At 44.2% G+C, this 15,342-nt stretch overlaps 1 protein-coding gene across 2 annotated transcripts in view; it reads right to left on the bottom strand.

Annotated features, from left to right (window-relative positions):
• WARS1 (tryptophanyl-tRNA synthetase 1) overlaps positions 1-15,342 on the bottom strand; it is a 35,567-nt gene that overhangs the window by 16,143 nt on the left and 4,082 nt on the right. For both annotated transcript variants that reach the window (XM_082448267.1, XM_082448266.1), the window contains exons 2-4: positions 13,669-13,847; positions 7,116-7,329; positions 6,028-6,136 (exon numbers count right to left, since the gene is read on the bottom strand). In XM_082448267.1, the coding sequence (XP_082304393.1) occupies positions 6,028-6,136; positions 7,116-7,329; positions 13,669-13,782 (437 nt within the window). In that variant the 5' untranslated portion in view covers positions 13,783-13,847. The remainder of the gene's footprint in view (positions 1-6,027; positions 6,137-7,115; positions 7,330-13,668; positions 13,848-15,342) is intronic.

The following is a 15,342-nucleotide window of genomic DNA, read 5'->3' as shown; positions in this document are numbered from 1 at the left end:
GCCACCTGCAGTGGAAGCACAGAGACCTAACCACTGGACCGCCAGGGAAGTCCTGGTTGAGCTGCTCCTTATGGCTTTGTAGGAAGTCTCTGAGCACTCACGATGTGCTGTCCCGAGGGCAGGGCGCTGACGAGGCTCCCATGCTCAGCTCAGCTTTGTGAGGATGGCTTCCAGCAGGGACCCCTCAGCTGCAGAGGGAGCCTGACAGCGCGTGGCAGATCTCATCAAATACCTACTTTACAGATCTGAGAGGCACTCTCAAATTTGAGCATGGCCAAAGCTTCAAGTCCTACACCTCCCTAAACCAAGAGCCTACAGCATTATTATACTGAAGTAAATAAGTCACAGGGCAGTGAGAACTGTAAAATGCTAAGAAAAAAAATTTTGATTTAAGATCAACAAAATTGATAAACCTTGAGCTAAAAAAACAAAACAAAAGACTCAAATTACCAAAATCAACAGTACTAAACACTTTATAGGAGTAAAAAGGATTATAAGGGAATAATACTAGGAACAACTGTATGCCAGCAAGTTAGACAACCCTGATGTAATAGACAAATCTACCAAAACTGACTCAAGAAGAAATAGAAAATCTGAACAGATCTATAGCAAGAAAAGAAATTGAACTAGGAATAAAAAAAAAAGTCACACAAAGAAAAGCCTCGGGCCAGATGGCTTCACTAGTGAATTCTCTCAAATTTTCAAAAGAGAATTAACAACAATCCTTCACAAACTTCCAGAAAAATGGAAGAGGGAATACGTCTCAACTCATGCTATGAAGCCAGTATTATTCTGATACCCAAAGCAAAGACATCAAAAGAAAACTACAGACCAATGTCCCTTATGAATACAGATGAAAAAATCTTCAGCAACTCACAAACCAAATCCAGCAACATATAAAAAGGATTACACACCAAAATCAACTGGAATTTGTTCCAGGAATGCAAACTTGGTTCAACATACAAAAATCCATCAATGTGATACACGGTATTAATAGGAAACATGACAAAAGCCACCTGATCATCTCAACAGAGGAAGAAAAAAGATTTGATAAAACCCAACATTCTTTCATGATAAAAATACTCAACAAACTCAGAATAGAAGGGAACATCCTTAAAATGATGAAGGGCATTTATGGAAAACCCACAGCTACTCAATGGTAAACGACTGAAAGATTTCCCCCTAAGGTCAGGAATCACTTTCACAAGGACTGTACTAGAAGTTCTAGCCAGAGCAATTAGGCAAGAAAAAGGAATCCAAATTGGAAAGGAAGAAGTAAAATTATCCTTACTCGCAGGTGGAATAATTCTATATATCAAAAATGCTATAGAATCCACAAAAAAAGAAAAAAAAAAAAGAATGTTAAAAAGAAAACCACAGGCCCCAAATGGTATCATGTTAAAGCCCATGATACTAAACCTAGACTTAATATCTGATTTAACTGCAGTTTCCACCTTCCCCAGAAATGTAATATTAATCAACCAGTCTGGAATTTTCTGCTCAGCACCTATGAGGTAAACTGTCCCCCGCCCTACACCTTCGCTCCCTCAAGAATCAATCTGCGTGGTAAAACCCTTGCCATTCCCTTCCACAAAAAGATGTCCTGGCCTAAAAATCATCCTTTTTTTCCTTTTGCTAATTCCTCCCTGGCCCCACCCTTCTCCCTGTAAAAACCTTCCACTTTGTAAACCCCGTGGAGCGCCTTTCTAGTCGCTAGATGGGATGCTGCCTGATTTATGAATCACTGAATAAAGATAATTAGATCTTCAAATTTATGTGGCTGAACTTTGTTTTTTTTAATAAGAACTAATAAATGAACTCAGCAAAGTTGCAGCATGTAAGATCAACAAACAAAAATCAGTTGTTGTATTTCTATACAGTAGTGCAATATTGTGATTGATTATAAGAAATATATATTTGGTCTTCGTTCTATCCTGTTTCAAGCACAGAGCTCCTTAAACCATTGTGGGAATTTCCTAAGTGATAAGAATGATAAAGATAGAAGGAGTGTTATTCATATAACAAGCTCCTTTCAACCATACCAAAATTTATGTTACTTAAGTGACTTTTGGAAAGCCCCTAGATAACCTAAGGAGGCGGGCTGGTCCCCAGGAACCAACTCCGATTAGAGGATTGGAACTTTCAGTCCCCCCTGCCTTCGCCCCACTTCCTGGGGAGGGCGGAGGGGCTGGATATTGAGTTTAATTACCAGTGGCCAGTGATTTAAATAATCACGTCTATGTAGTGAAGCCTCTATAAAAACCCAAAGGACAGCTTCAGAGAGCTTCCGGGTTGGTGAACACATGGAGGAGTGGGGAGAGAGGTGCCCGGGGAGACCATGGAAGCGCTGTGCTCCCACACACCTTGCCTTGTGCATCTCTTCCAGCTGGCTGTTCTTGAATTACACCCTTTTGTAATAAACTGGTAATCTAGTAAGTAAAATGTTTTCCTGACTTATGTGAGACGCTCTGGCAAATTCACTCCACGAAGCAGTCGTGGGGCCCTCTAATTTATGGCACGGGTAACAGTCTGGACTTGCGATTCCTGTGTGAAGTAGGGAGGTGGGGGGCAGTCTTGTGGGACTGAGCCCTTAACCTGTGGGATGAGACGCTATCTCCAGGTAGACAGTGTCAGAATTCGGTTAAATTGTAAGACACCAGCTTGTGCTGCAGAACCTCCTGACGTGTGGAAACCCCACATATCCGGTGTCAGAAGTGAAGCAGACCTGCAGTGAGCGCTGAGCCAGAGGAAACACACAGGAGTGCACTTTCCCTTCAGAAACAGCAATGAACAATCCAAAAAGGAAACGAAGAAAACGCTATTTTCAACAGCATGAAAACAAACAAAACCTTAGGAATAAATCTAACAAAAGAAGTACAAGGCTTCGGGCTTCCCTGGTGGCGCAGTGGTTAAGAATCCGCCTGTCAATGCAGGGTTTGAGCCCTGGTCTGGGAAGATCCCACATGCCATGGAGCAACTAAGCCCGTGCGCCACAACTACTGAGGCTGCGCTCTAGAGCCCATGTGCCACAACTACTGAAGCCTGCATGCCTAGAGCCCGTGCTCTGCAACAAGAGAAGCCAACGCAACGAGAAGCCTGCGCACTGCCACGAAGAGTAACCCCGCTCGCTGCAACTAGAGAAAACCTGCGCGCAGCAACAAAGACCCAACGCAGCCAAAAATAAATAAATAAATAAATAAATAAACGTCTTAAAAAAAAAAAGAAGTGCAAGACTTGCACACTGAAAACTATAAAACACTGCTGGAAGAAACTAAAGACCTGGTGAATGGAAAGACGTTCTTTGTGCATGGATAGGAAGACTTGATATTTTAAGATGGCAACACTCCCCAAATTGATCTATAGATTCAGTGCAATCTCTATCAAAATCCTAGCTGCCTTTTTTTTTTTTTTTTTTACAGAAATTAGCAAGTTGATCCTAAAATTCACTTGGAAATGCAAGGGACCTAGAACAGCCAAAATAATCTTGAGAAGAACAAAGTTGGAGGACTCACACTTTCCAGTGTCAAAACTTACTATAAAGCTACATAATCAAGACTATGTAGTATATTTAATAAACCCTTAAATATATGGTCAATTGATTATCAACAAGGGTGTCAAGAAAATTCAACAACAGTCTTCAAAAAATGGCACTGGGACAACTGGATATTCACATGCAAAAGAATGAAGTTGAATCCTCCCTCACATATATACAAAATTTAACTCAAAATGGAACAGAGACCTAAATGTAAGGGCTAAAAGAATAAAACTCTTAGAAGAAAAAACAGGTGTAAATCTTCATGACCTTGAATTAGGCAATGGTTTCTTAGATATGACACCAAGCAACGAAAAACAAACAAAACAAAACTGGATTTCATCAAAATTAAAAACTGTGCTTCTAAGGACACTGTAAAGAGCTAATATTTGCAAATCAAGTATTTGATAAGAAACTAGTATCCAGAATATATAAAGAACTATTATAACTCAATAATAAAAAGATAAATAACCCAATTAAAAAGTTGGCAAAGGATCAGAAGAGACAGTTCTCTAAAGAATACATAAAAACAGCCAATAAGCACATGAAAAGGTGCTCAACATCATTAGTCATTATGGAAATACAAATCAAAATCACAATGAAATACCACCTCACACTTACTAGAATGGTTATGGAAAAACATAAAATGGAAAATAATAAATGTTGGCGAGGATGTGGAGAAATTGGGACCTTTGTTTGCACTTTGCTGGTGGAATGCAAAATGATGCAGTCGCTGTGGAAAACAGTTTGGAAGTTCCTCAAAAAGTTAAATGGTTAACTTATGACCCAGCAGTTCCACTCCCACGTACACACTCAAGAGAACTTAAAATATATGTCCACATAAAAGCCTGTATACAGGACTTCCCTGGTGGCACAGTGGTTAAGAATACTCGGGCCAATGCTGGGGACACGGGTTCGAGCCCTGGTCTGGGAAGATCCCATATGCCGTGGAGCAACTAAGCCTGTGTGCCACAACTACTGAGCCTGCGCTCTAGAGCCCGTGAGCCACAACTACTGAAGCCTGAGCGCCTAGAGCCCGTGCTCCTCAACAAGAGAAGCCACTGCAGTGAGAAGTCCGCCCACCGCAACGAAGAGTAGCCCCAGCTCGCCGCAACTAGAGAAAGCCCACACACAGCAACGAAGACCCAACACAGACAAAAATAAATAAATAAAATAAATAAATTTATAAAAAAAAAAAAGCCTGTATACAAGTGTTCAGAGCAGCATTATTGATAACCCAAAAGTGAAAATACCCAAAATGTCCATCAACTGTTGAATGGGGGGGGTATGTCCATTCAATAAAATATTTTTCAGGTATGAAAAGGAATGAAGTACTGACATATGATACATCATGGAGGAACTTTGAAAACATGATGCTAAGTGAATGAAGCCAGACACAAAAGGCCACATGTGCTATGATTCTATTTATATGAAATGTGCAGAACAGAAAGTAGGTTAGTGGTTGCCAGCGGTGCTGGTGGGGAGGGAGGAATGGGGAGTGATTGCTAATGGGTAGAGGGTTATTTTTTGGGGTGAGGAAAATGTTCTGGAATTAGATAGTGGTGATGGTTGCACAACCTTGTGAATATACCAAAAAAACCACTGAATTATGTACTTTCAAAAGGTGAATTTTATGGCATGTGAATTAAATCTCAATTAAGGAAAAAGCTTTGATTGTATTCTGCCCAGAAGGAAGGCTGAGCGGGGCTTGGAGTTCTCTGCGTGTAGAATTTAAAGTGTTCGGCAGACTGCCGAGTTCTGTCCTGCACGTGCTCTCCGTAACCCTGATGTGCGGGCAGAACAGAACAACCCTACCCTGGACTATAAACTCCACGAACATGGCCTTGAACCCGACCCGAGGCGATGTGTGGGGTGGGAGAGGCAAGACCTCGCTCAGAAGCCGCCTGTTCTCTGATGTTATCTGCGTGGAATTTATGATCTCAGGTAGGGATATTCTGTGCATGTTCGCTCTATTAGTTTCTCTCTCTTTTTTAAAAAAAAATTTTTTTTTAACTTTTAATTTTATATTGGTGTATAGCCGGTTAACAATGCTGTGATAGTTTCAGGTGCACAGCGAAGCAACTCAGCCATACTATTAGTTTCTCTTTGGCTATTATTTATGAGTAGGCCAGTACAATAGGAGGAAGAAGTATGTAATTTCAGGAAGCCTCCTGCTTATCTCACGGGAAATGCTGAACTTGGACACGTTAATCTCTTTTGTTCTGTGACATTTTATAGTTTATAGCACGTAACCTGGCATGAATCTCATCTGCTGTGTACCTGACCTCCACCTTGTGAGGTGGGCAGTTTACAGATGAATAAACTCAGGGCCAGAGGTGCAGGGACGGGCGCCATCCCACAGCCCGCTACTGACAGGACAGGAGGTGGAACCACTCCCCCCAGGGGCCTGGCAGTGTGAGGGAACAGCATCCTGATAGTTTCCTTCATTGAAAGAAGAGGAGGGGTGGGAGGTCCTGCAGTGAGAAGACCCTGACCTGTGTGAGAAGAAGATTCCCCTGCGCAGGAAGTGGTGCGGCCTCTGACCCGTGGCTCTCTCTATTCGGTTTATCAGCTCCTTGTCAATTTTACTGCTTCCGAAGCGAACTGGAAAAAAAAGAAGAGATGCCGATCTTAGGTGGTGGGAGGTTTGGTGATATTGCTGAAACGAGAGGGGGAGAGTTGTGATCCACGCACAGTCTCAACAGACCCAGGCCTCTTTAGGCCTTAGGCTCTGGTCCCTTCCACCAGCCCAGAGTGGAGGTCACAGCCAGCAGAACAGAAAATAAATTACAGAACAAAATGCTCTTTTGTCTGGGACTGGATTCTGACAGGAAACAGATCCAGAATGCAGTTTAGCTAGCAACTCTAGGCAACCCCCCCCCCCACACACACACAGGCCCCTGCTGCTTACTGTTTATTAACGTATAATTTATAGTCACTCACAACCATAAATTTAAATAGTCTTTAACCAAATTAACGGCTGTCTTCAAGAGAATTTTCCCTCATTGACAGTCTACACATGAATCATGGAAAATGGCTTAGACTTAGGTGAGAACATTTTAGTTCCGTTTCTTTTTTGACAGCCATCAATGACCTCAGAGTAAGGATTTTCCTGAGCAGGAAGCCCTCCAATGAAGGGCTTGGCAGTGAGGACCTGCCACCTATGAGGAGTCATCTTTCTTAAGCTGACTTCCAGCTGTTTAGCTCCACACTCAGTATCACTGGAGGAGAAACCTTAAGTAATCTATGACTGACTTGTACCCACTGAGTTAAAGACAATTTAAATGACTGCAAAGATGCCCAGTTCAATGGACCTTCCCCAGGTTCTGAATTGCTCAAAAAAAGGAAAAAGCTTCTACTAAGCTATCTACTATAAATCATTATTTTGAGATATATTTTATATTGTTATGTTAATTAAAAATAATCCTCTGGGAATATAATGTACCACTAAAAGATTTTAGGATCTATTTTCCCCTTGGCATTGAAGCTTGACTGGATGTATGATTAATTCAAATTAGAAAACATCAGTGGAATCAACTCAATGGAATCACTCCTAAAAGCTGGGGCTTTTCCCATAACGTACCGATGAGCTTGTCATAGTCAATGCCTTTTGCACTGCTTGTCTGTACTGTCCACGGGTCCACAAAGTCCTCGCCTGCTTCTGTGGCATCCAGGCCACTATCACTCCCAGGTGCCGGGTCCCCTGGAGGGTAGTCAGCCTTGTAATCCTCCCCCGTGGCAGCTTTGTAGCTCATTTTCAAGGATAACAACATCTTCACTGCGGAATCAATTTCATCCTGTACAAAGGAAGTAATAAGGGTGAAGGCTGAACATATTAACAACGGCTAACATTTGCTGAATGTTACTGCTGTGTGGCAGGCGTTGTGCTAACTGCTTTCACACACATGACTTCCTTTAGCCTTACAACAACCCTACGAGGAAGGCGTCATTGTCACTGTCCTTTTCCAGTTGAAGAACGTGAGACTCAGAGAGGTGAAGGAGCTTGCCCATGGACACACAGCAAGTCATGGGCCCGAGCGTATTTTATTTTTATTTATTTTATAATTAAAAAAAAATTTATTTATTTTATTTATTTATTTTTGGCTGCGTTGGGTCTTCGTTGCTGTGCGCGGGCTTTCTCTAGTTGCGGAGCACGGGCTTCTCATTGCGGTGGCTTCTCTTGTTGTGGAGCACGGGCTCTAGGCGCGTGGGCTACAGTAGTTGTGGCACAAGGGCTTAGTTGCTCTGCAGCATGTGGGATCTTCCCGGACCAGGGCTCGAACCCGTGTCCCCTGCATTGGCAGGCGGGTTCTTAACCACTGCGTCACCAGGGAAGCCCCTTTATTTTTTTATCTGTTGGTCTAGTGCTACGGATTACTACCACAAACACTATAGGATACGTGTAGCGACACAATTTACACCGTTGTTTATGACAGAGTTAATGTGCTAAATGTTAAACACCACCAATGCCAGCAAACATATGGGACAAGCTCCACTAATCAATTACACTGAGCTCTGCATTGGAACTTGTTTTTACAATCCACACAGGTTGAGATGAATATTTATGGAAACTTAAACAACGATGCCACCAAGGACAGCAACAGCAACTCAAGTAGACATTGTGAAAACAGATAAAGGCAAGGAAAAAATATAGACTTTCAGGTCATAAATTAAGGAGGGATTCACTGGGAAACAGTTATACTACAGCATTTTGGAGTCTTATCAAGCTGTCCAAAGTGTCTGCACATTTAGTGTTTTAAAATAAGCATAAGAAAAACAAATGTAAAATGTATCCTTGGGTAAGCTGGATATTAAACACCTCCTCTTCCAGGAGCCCACACTAGCCACCCCTGGAAGCCTAGCATTTAAAAAAGCAAACCTAATTAAGCAGATTAGTCATGCTATGCCCTAAAGCTCTATTCCCATAATTGGCCTTGCTGGATTAGATCACAAAGAATATACACAGTCCAATTTGCTTGCCAAGGGAAATACAAACACTTCCATTTAGAGTTTATACATAATGTGCTATAAACTGGGCTTCCCAGTGGAGAAACATCACAGCACCAAACTCCATTCAGAGAGAGCTCCTTGGTCAGGTACGGCACCGGTCCACAGAGGACTGTTACTGTAGGGTGATTTCGCAAGCAAAGTTTTGTGTTTCAAACTCCGAAACCATCTGGAATTCGTCGTTTAAACGAGTCAGAGTTGTGGCATCAATGGCCCCATGGATAGACCTCATGCAAGAGACAGGATGTTGGCCTACCTTAGACAGGCAAGCATGTTTTCCTCACCTCATTACGGCAGTGCCTAGGCTGTGCTTGCAGCAGAATAAAGGCTTAGCAAGCATGATCTATCGAGTTATCTATGGGAGAATTAATTACCTTGCTTTGAAGTGCCCTGAAGTCACTACCCTTCAATCACCAGCTGTGTGACACTCATACTCTATGTGGCCTAACTCAGCTTCCAACTAGGTGGCTCTTCGAAAGTCAAACATCTAACCGGGGTCCCAGTTCAAGGACCACCTGTTCACTGGAATGGGACCGAAACAGACAAGCAGGCTCGTCTTGTCCGTTTTCTTGTTCTCAATCTAACATGGACCAGGACATTGAAACAGATTTTAAAAGCTGATGTTCTAAAAAAAGCCAGACACGAAAAGACTCTATATACACTACCTGATTAAATAAAGTTCCAACACAGGAGGAACTATCCATGGTGGGGGAGGCAGGGTGGAGGCCTCTCTTGGGAGGGTAGAGGCAGGGCCTGAAGCGGCCCGAGGGTGGCTTCTGTGCCGTTTCTCCATCTGGATGCTGGTTACACAGGTGTGGTCATTTTGTGAAAATTCAGTGAGCTGCCTGTTTGTGATCTCCGTATTTTTCTGAACGAATGGTGTATTTCAATTTAAAAAGTTTACTTAAACTAAAAGGAGAAGAAAGGCTCTGTTCTCTATCTTAACTCCTATGATGCAGTGTCACCTCCTGAATCCTGCTCAAACTGTCTCCCGTCAGAGCCCCCAGATTCCGACCTACCCGCCAGGAGAAGCTTTGTGAGCTACTGTTTCTGAAAGCAGTGGGTGTTATTCTCTTGGTACACGAAGCAGAAAGAACGCCGAGGACCACGACCTGGACAGACGGCAGGCAGCGTGGAGGAAGAGCCTGCGGCGCCCTCACTGGACCAGTGATCCCCAGGGGGCTCAGCTGTTTCACTTAACGTGAATTTCCAAAACATCAGGTGCTTCTAGTGTGACACATTTCAGGGTCAGATACAAATTTACTCCGTTTAACTCTGGTTTCATCATGTAACCTCTGATCTCTCTTGCTGTGTCAGCTGACTACGCATTAGTCAAAGACCACCCTCGAAAGAGTTATTCTAAACTGTGTTAACAATGTTCATTGCAGCACTATTTACAAGAGCCAGGACATGGAAGCAACCTAAGTGTCCATTGACAGATGAATGGATAAAGAAGATGTGGCACATGTATACAATGGAATATTACTCAGACATAAAAAGGAACGAAACTGAGTTATTTGTAATGAGGTGGATGGATCTAGAGTCTGTCATATAGAGTGAAGTAAGTCAGAAAGAGAAAAACAAATACCGTATGATAACGCACATGTATGGAATCTAAAAAAACGGTACTGACGAACCTAGTGGCAGGGCAGGAATAAAGATGCAGACGTAGAGAATGGACTTGAGGACACGGTGGTGGGGGGGAAGGGGAAGCTGGGACGAAGTGAGAGAGTAGCATGGACATATATACACTACCAAATGTAAAATAGCTAGCTAGTGGCAAGCTGCTGCATAGCACAGGGAGATCAGTTCAGTGCTTTGTGACCACCTAGAGGGATGGGATAGGGAGGGTGGGAGGGAGATGCAAGAGGGAGGAGATATGGGGATATATGTACATGTATAGCTGATTCACTCTGTTATACAGCAGAAACTAACATACCATTGAAAAGCAATTATACTCCAATCAAGATGTTTAAAAAAAAAACATGTTAAGTATTGTTTGCTAAAATACTGAACATTAACTGGAGTCACTAAGAGTTACTAACTAAAAGCATTTATTAACATTATTCGAATTTAACGTTAAATGACAAAAATATCACTGTCAGGTTCCTAAAATGGGTTTATAGAGTAAATGATCAATATTTCGGTCCTTTATTTATTTTAGGTTTTCAGATTTTTTTTTTTTTAAAACAACTTAGCCTCATCTATTGAGCCCTACCTGGTGTTGTAAACCCCTTTCTGTGAATAATCAACTCCTCTTTTTGTATATCACTCTTTCTTTTAAAATGTAATGGATTGGGCTTCCCTGGTGGCGCGGTGGTTAGGAGACCACCTGCCAATGCATGGGGCATGGGTTCGAGTCCTGGCCCAGGAGGATCCCATATGCTGTGGAGCGGCTGGGTCCATGCACCACAACTACTGAGGCCGGGGCGCCTAGAGCCCGTGCTCTGCAACAAAAAAAAGAGGCCACAGCGGTGGGAGGCCCGCGCGCCGCAGCGAGGAGTGGCCCCCGCTCACTGCAACTGGAGAGAGCCCGCGCACAGCGGTGGGGACCCAACACAGCCAAAAATAAAAACAAATAAATAAAATTAAAAAAAAAAAATGTAATGGATTATTTAGCGTCCGAACAGTCAAAGTAAACTACTGGAGTGACTGTGAGACGGTTGATACCATCTGGTGAGAACCTAGGAAGAGATTTTTGAAAAGATGACGACAGGGATTGGAAGTGACAGACGAGGAAGTCATGGACATGAAGAAGCTGGGTGACCGAGAGTGAAAGGAAGTGCTCAGGTGATGGTTACAGACGCAGACGGAATGGGTTGCACTTCTAAAACCCACTGCAGCAACAGCAAAGAGATCTTTAAAAAAGGCACAACCCACGAGGACCAAGGGAACAGGAAGAGGATGACAGCAACAAGATTCAGAAGCTGGAAAGCGGAGGGATGAGTGGTACCTCACTGAACACGGGAGAAGAACAAACGCTAAGACAACACGGGGAACCTGGGCAGCGACTGGACTTACATTGCTGTGGAATCCCAGAGAGGTTTGGGCACTGGCGGCCCTAGATACGCAAAGAAGTGAGGGTGAAAGCGGGCCATAAAACTAGGAGCACTGGGCTTCCCTGGTGGCGCAGTGGTTGAGAGTCTGCCTGCCAATGCAGGGGACACGGGTTCGAGCCCTGGTCTGGGGGGATCCCACATGCCGTGGAGCGGCTGGGCCCGTGAGCCACAGTTACTGAGCCTGCGCGTCTGGAGCCTGTGCTCCGCAACAAGAGAGGCCACGATGGTGAGAGCCCCGTGCACCGCGGTGAGGAGTGGCCCCCGCCTGCCGCAACTGGAGAAAGCCCTAGCACAGAGACGAAGACCCAACATAGCAATCAATCAATCAATAAATAAAAAAAAAACATAAATAAAAATCTTTAAAGAAAAAAAAAATCTAGGAGCACTGGCTGAAAGTCTGTCTCAGAAGCAGTTATTGAGATCTCCCCCTACCCGGTACATCCCCCCCTCCCACATCCAGAGGTTTAGTGTCTCGTCAAGGAGAGTAAAAAGTGTCCAGACTGGAGGCGCTTGGCCCAGCGGGGCGGAGGCGGGGGCAGCGCACGGAGCACGGGGCCTTCCGCGAGGGACCCCACAGCCCAGCTCCTCTGCCCCACTCAGCTCACAACGCTGGCGGCCGGGCCCGTGCCCTCTGGACAGCAAATTGGAGGAGTCCCCTCTGGGGACCCTACAAGCCTCAAAGAAGAGCTCTAAAGGCCCCGACACCGAAGCCTCCCCAAGGCAAGGGAGCGGTGTGGCTGCCCCCCAGGGAAGGGAAAGCTACACGACGAGCTCCTCCCAGCTCGGAGCGCTCCCTCTAAAGCGCCACTGCACAGCTGGGCGTCACCGAACACCGGACGACGGCATCTAATACAAAAGGCAGAAGGAACGAAAAGCTAACTTGGAAGAAACTGAGTTTATAAAGGGGGTAGAGAACACTGGAAAAACTATCACCAAGATCTCAGAGACAGAAGGACAGTGTACCTATGAAATAAGAGCAGAGAGCTAGGAGGAAAGGCACGTTCAGAGATCAAATGAGCTCTTGGGAGTCAAAAATGATAGAATAAGTGAAAAACAATAGGACGGTTAGAAGTTGACGAAACATACCTAAAAGAAGAACAAAAAGAAAAATAAATGAGGAAAATAAGTCAGAAAATAAGAAATTCAGAGGACCAGTCTTTGAATTAAAAAAATACACAAAGAAACAGAAAAAAAAAAAAAACAACCCAGGATAAATCAAAGAAATAATATAATTTCTGAGAATTAAAGGTCATGAATTTCTAATTTGAAAGGGACAAACTAAAAGATCCTGCATGCTGCAACTAGGTCCCACGTGCTGTGACTAAGACCTGGTGGGCGCAGCCAAATAAAAAAATAAAAAAAAAAAAAAAAAAAGAAAAGCCAAGTAGGGGAGTTCCCAAGTAGCCTAGTGGTTAGGATTCTGGGCTTTCACTGCCGTGGCCTGGGTTCAGTCCTTGGCTGGGGAACTGAGATCCTGCAGGCCGCAAGGTCCAGCCAAAAAACCCCAAAATGAAACAAAGAAAAGCCAAGCAAAAAGCAATTAAGACAACTATCAACTCTGGAGAAAACAAAAGTTGGGCAGGAAAGGAGAAGCACTCAAGCTATATCCAGTGGGTCAGCTGTCAGCGGCGTTTACATGGAGACTGTGATTGTCTGTGATTGTGAAAGTGCTAATTCCTTGTCGTCCACAGTGAAAGCCCCAAACCTGAACATCTATCAGGAGCAATATAATGTGTGGTTTTGAGAGACGTAGGGGTTACACAGCAAAAGAATCAGCTAAAAGAATTGAAAATCGTTGTTTCTGGGAGCAGGAAACAGAGAGAGGCGGGGTGGACGGCTGCTGTGTTTCCCAGCGGCTTCCCTTTAGACTACACGCATTGATGCCAATAAAGGAGAAAATACATTTAAATTGAGAGCCAAGACACCTCAGGTGGTGAGGGAACGGAATCCTGGTAGCATGACCCTACAGAGGTGGCTTGGACGTGTGTGTGTGTGTGTGTGTGTGTGTGCGTGTGTGTGTGTGCGTGTGTGTGTGTGTGCGTGCATGTAGGACCCAGCTAAATGACATACCTTCGCCGCGTTTCTGGCTTTGAGGGCCCTCACGAGCTCCCCTTGAGCAGCAATGTTCTTGAACAGCTCCAGTGGGGACCCACAGCCCTGCTCACCGTTGGGCACATCTGCCATTTTCCAGGACCTGCGTTCACAGCCGGCTAGGGTGTTGGCAGATTTGCTCAGTGGTCCAGACAAGACTGTGGGGGGAGGAGAGAGAGAGATTAACAAACCATCGCAGCTGTTTTTCCTTTACCGTAGCTAGTTCTTCTTTCCAAAAAGGTTGGAGATGAGTTACAATAAAGGGCATAGATAATATAACATTAATAAAAATATAAGCAGAAATTTGGAGCCATGAAACAGGGGAAAAGAGGAAGAACAAATGCTAATGATGAGGTCGAAAGGAATCGCTGTGATTTACAGACTTAGGGGGGGCAAAGAAAGACCCCTCCTAACCAAGGGCAAGTGTGCATCTGCTGAGGTGCCCCTGTGCCTCAGCCAGTGCCCAGGACACAGGAAGGACTCGTGTCTGCTCAGGCAGCAAATACCAAAGTGCTGTAGTAAACCTAAGTTCACCACAGCTAGAAACATTTGGCAAATGGCTCTTTACTCTTTATCTTAATTGCTTTCGGGATGAATTCCCAGGCCTTTGCAGTCATAAGCAACATACCGCTGAACAAATGGCTTCCTTTGCTGGCCAGCTGTTCCGTTCTCAGACGAAGGGAAGTCTCGGTGGAGGCAGGGCCTTATCCCTTCTGGGTTCCAAATGAGCTAAGAATCATATACAGCCTGTCCACTCCACATGCTGCCTTATGCAACTGCAAACCTTTGAAGAAGGTGTCCCTGCACCTCCTATTAGTCATTATTTACTATTAACCTTAGACAAGGTGGGGCACACGGCAGGCTACCTGAGGCCGCCTTGGGGCCGAGGCTGGCCACAATCAGCCCCTTTTGGGTTGGTCACTTCCCTTTTCTGAGTGTCAGCTTCCTCAGCTATAAAGCAGCACCGTCACGAACTTTGTCACCTACCTCAAGGGCTGTTATGAGAAGAAATGAGAAAAAACGACATGGTAGCATTGTACAAAATGTAAAGCAAGGCACAAACCCATTACAAGTATTATTTGTTAGGGTTCCAGAGCTGGGCTGAACTCCCGTTCCGTCTGTAACTTGCTGTTACACCTTGAATGAGGAGGGTGACAGTGCCGGTGAGGCTACACCAGAGCAGCTAACCTCCAGCTCTTAAGTGTCTGGTATTTTCCTCAGCACCTTATACATATTAATTCACTTAAACCTACAGCAATCCTATGGGACAGATTTGTTATCTCTGTTTCGTAGATGAGCAAACTGAGAGGCTAAAACACTTGCGCAAGATAACGCAGCTAGTGAGTGGTCGAGATGAGATACAAACTCAAACAGTTTGACCCCAGAACCTATGCTCTCAAACATTATCCTACGGGCTACTTAACTGTCGTGCGCCTCAGTCTCTCAATTGTAAAATGGGAATAACAATAACAACGCTAACTTGCAGGATTGGTCACGGAATAAGTGTGATAATGCGGGTAAGTAAACAGTCTAGCACAGCATCAGCCACAGAGGAGAGGTTTAATGAATGACTATTTTGTGTCTTTAATCATTAAAAAAATTTTTTCTAGCAGCTCTATGAACAAAACACACAAATTTGAGGGGGTAATTTAT

Source organism: Balaenoptera physalus, assembly GCF_965194825.1.
Source record: "Balaenoptera physalus genome assembly, chromosome: 2".
In the NCBI taxonomy this organism is placed as follows: Eukaryota; Metazoa; Chordata; class Mammalia; order Artiodactyla; family Balaenopteridae; genus Balaenoptera; species Balaenoptera physalus.
This window is presented reverse-complemented; position numbering and strand designations above follow the sequence as displayed.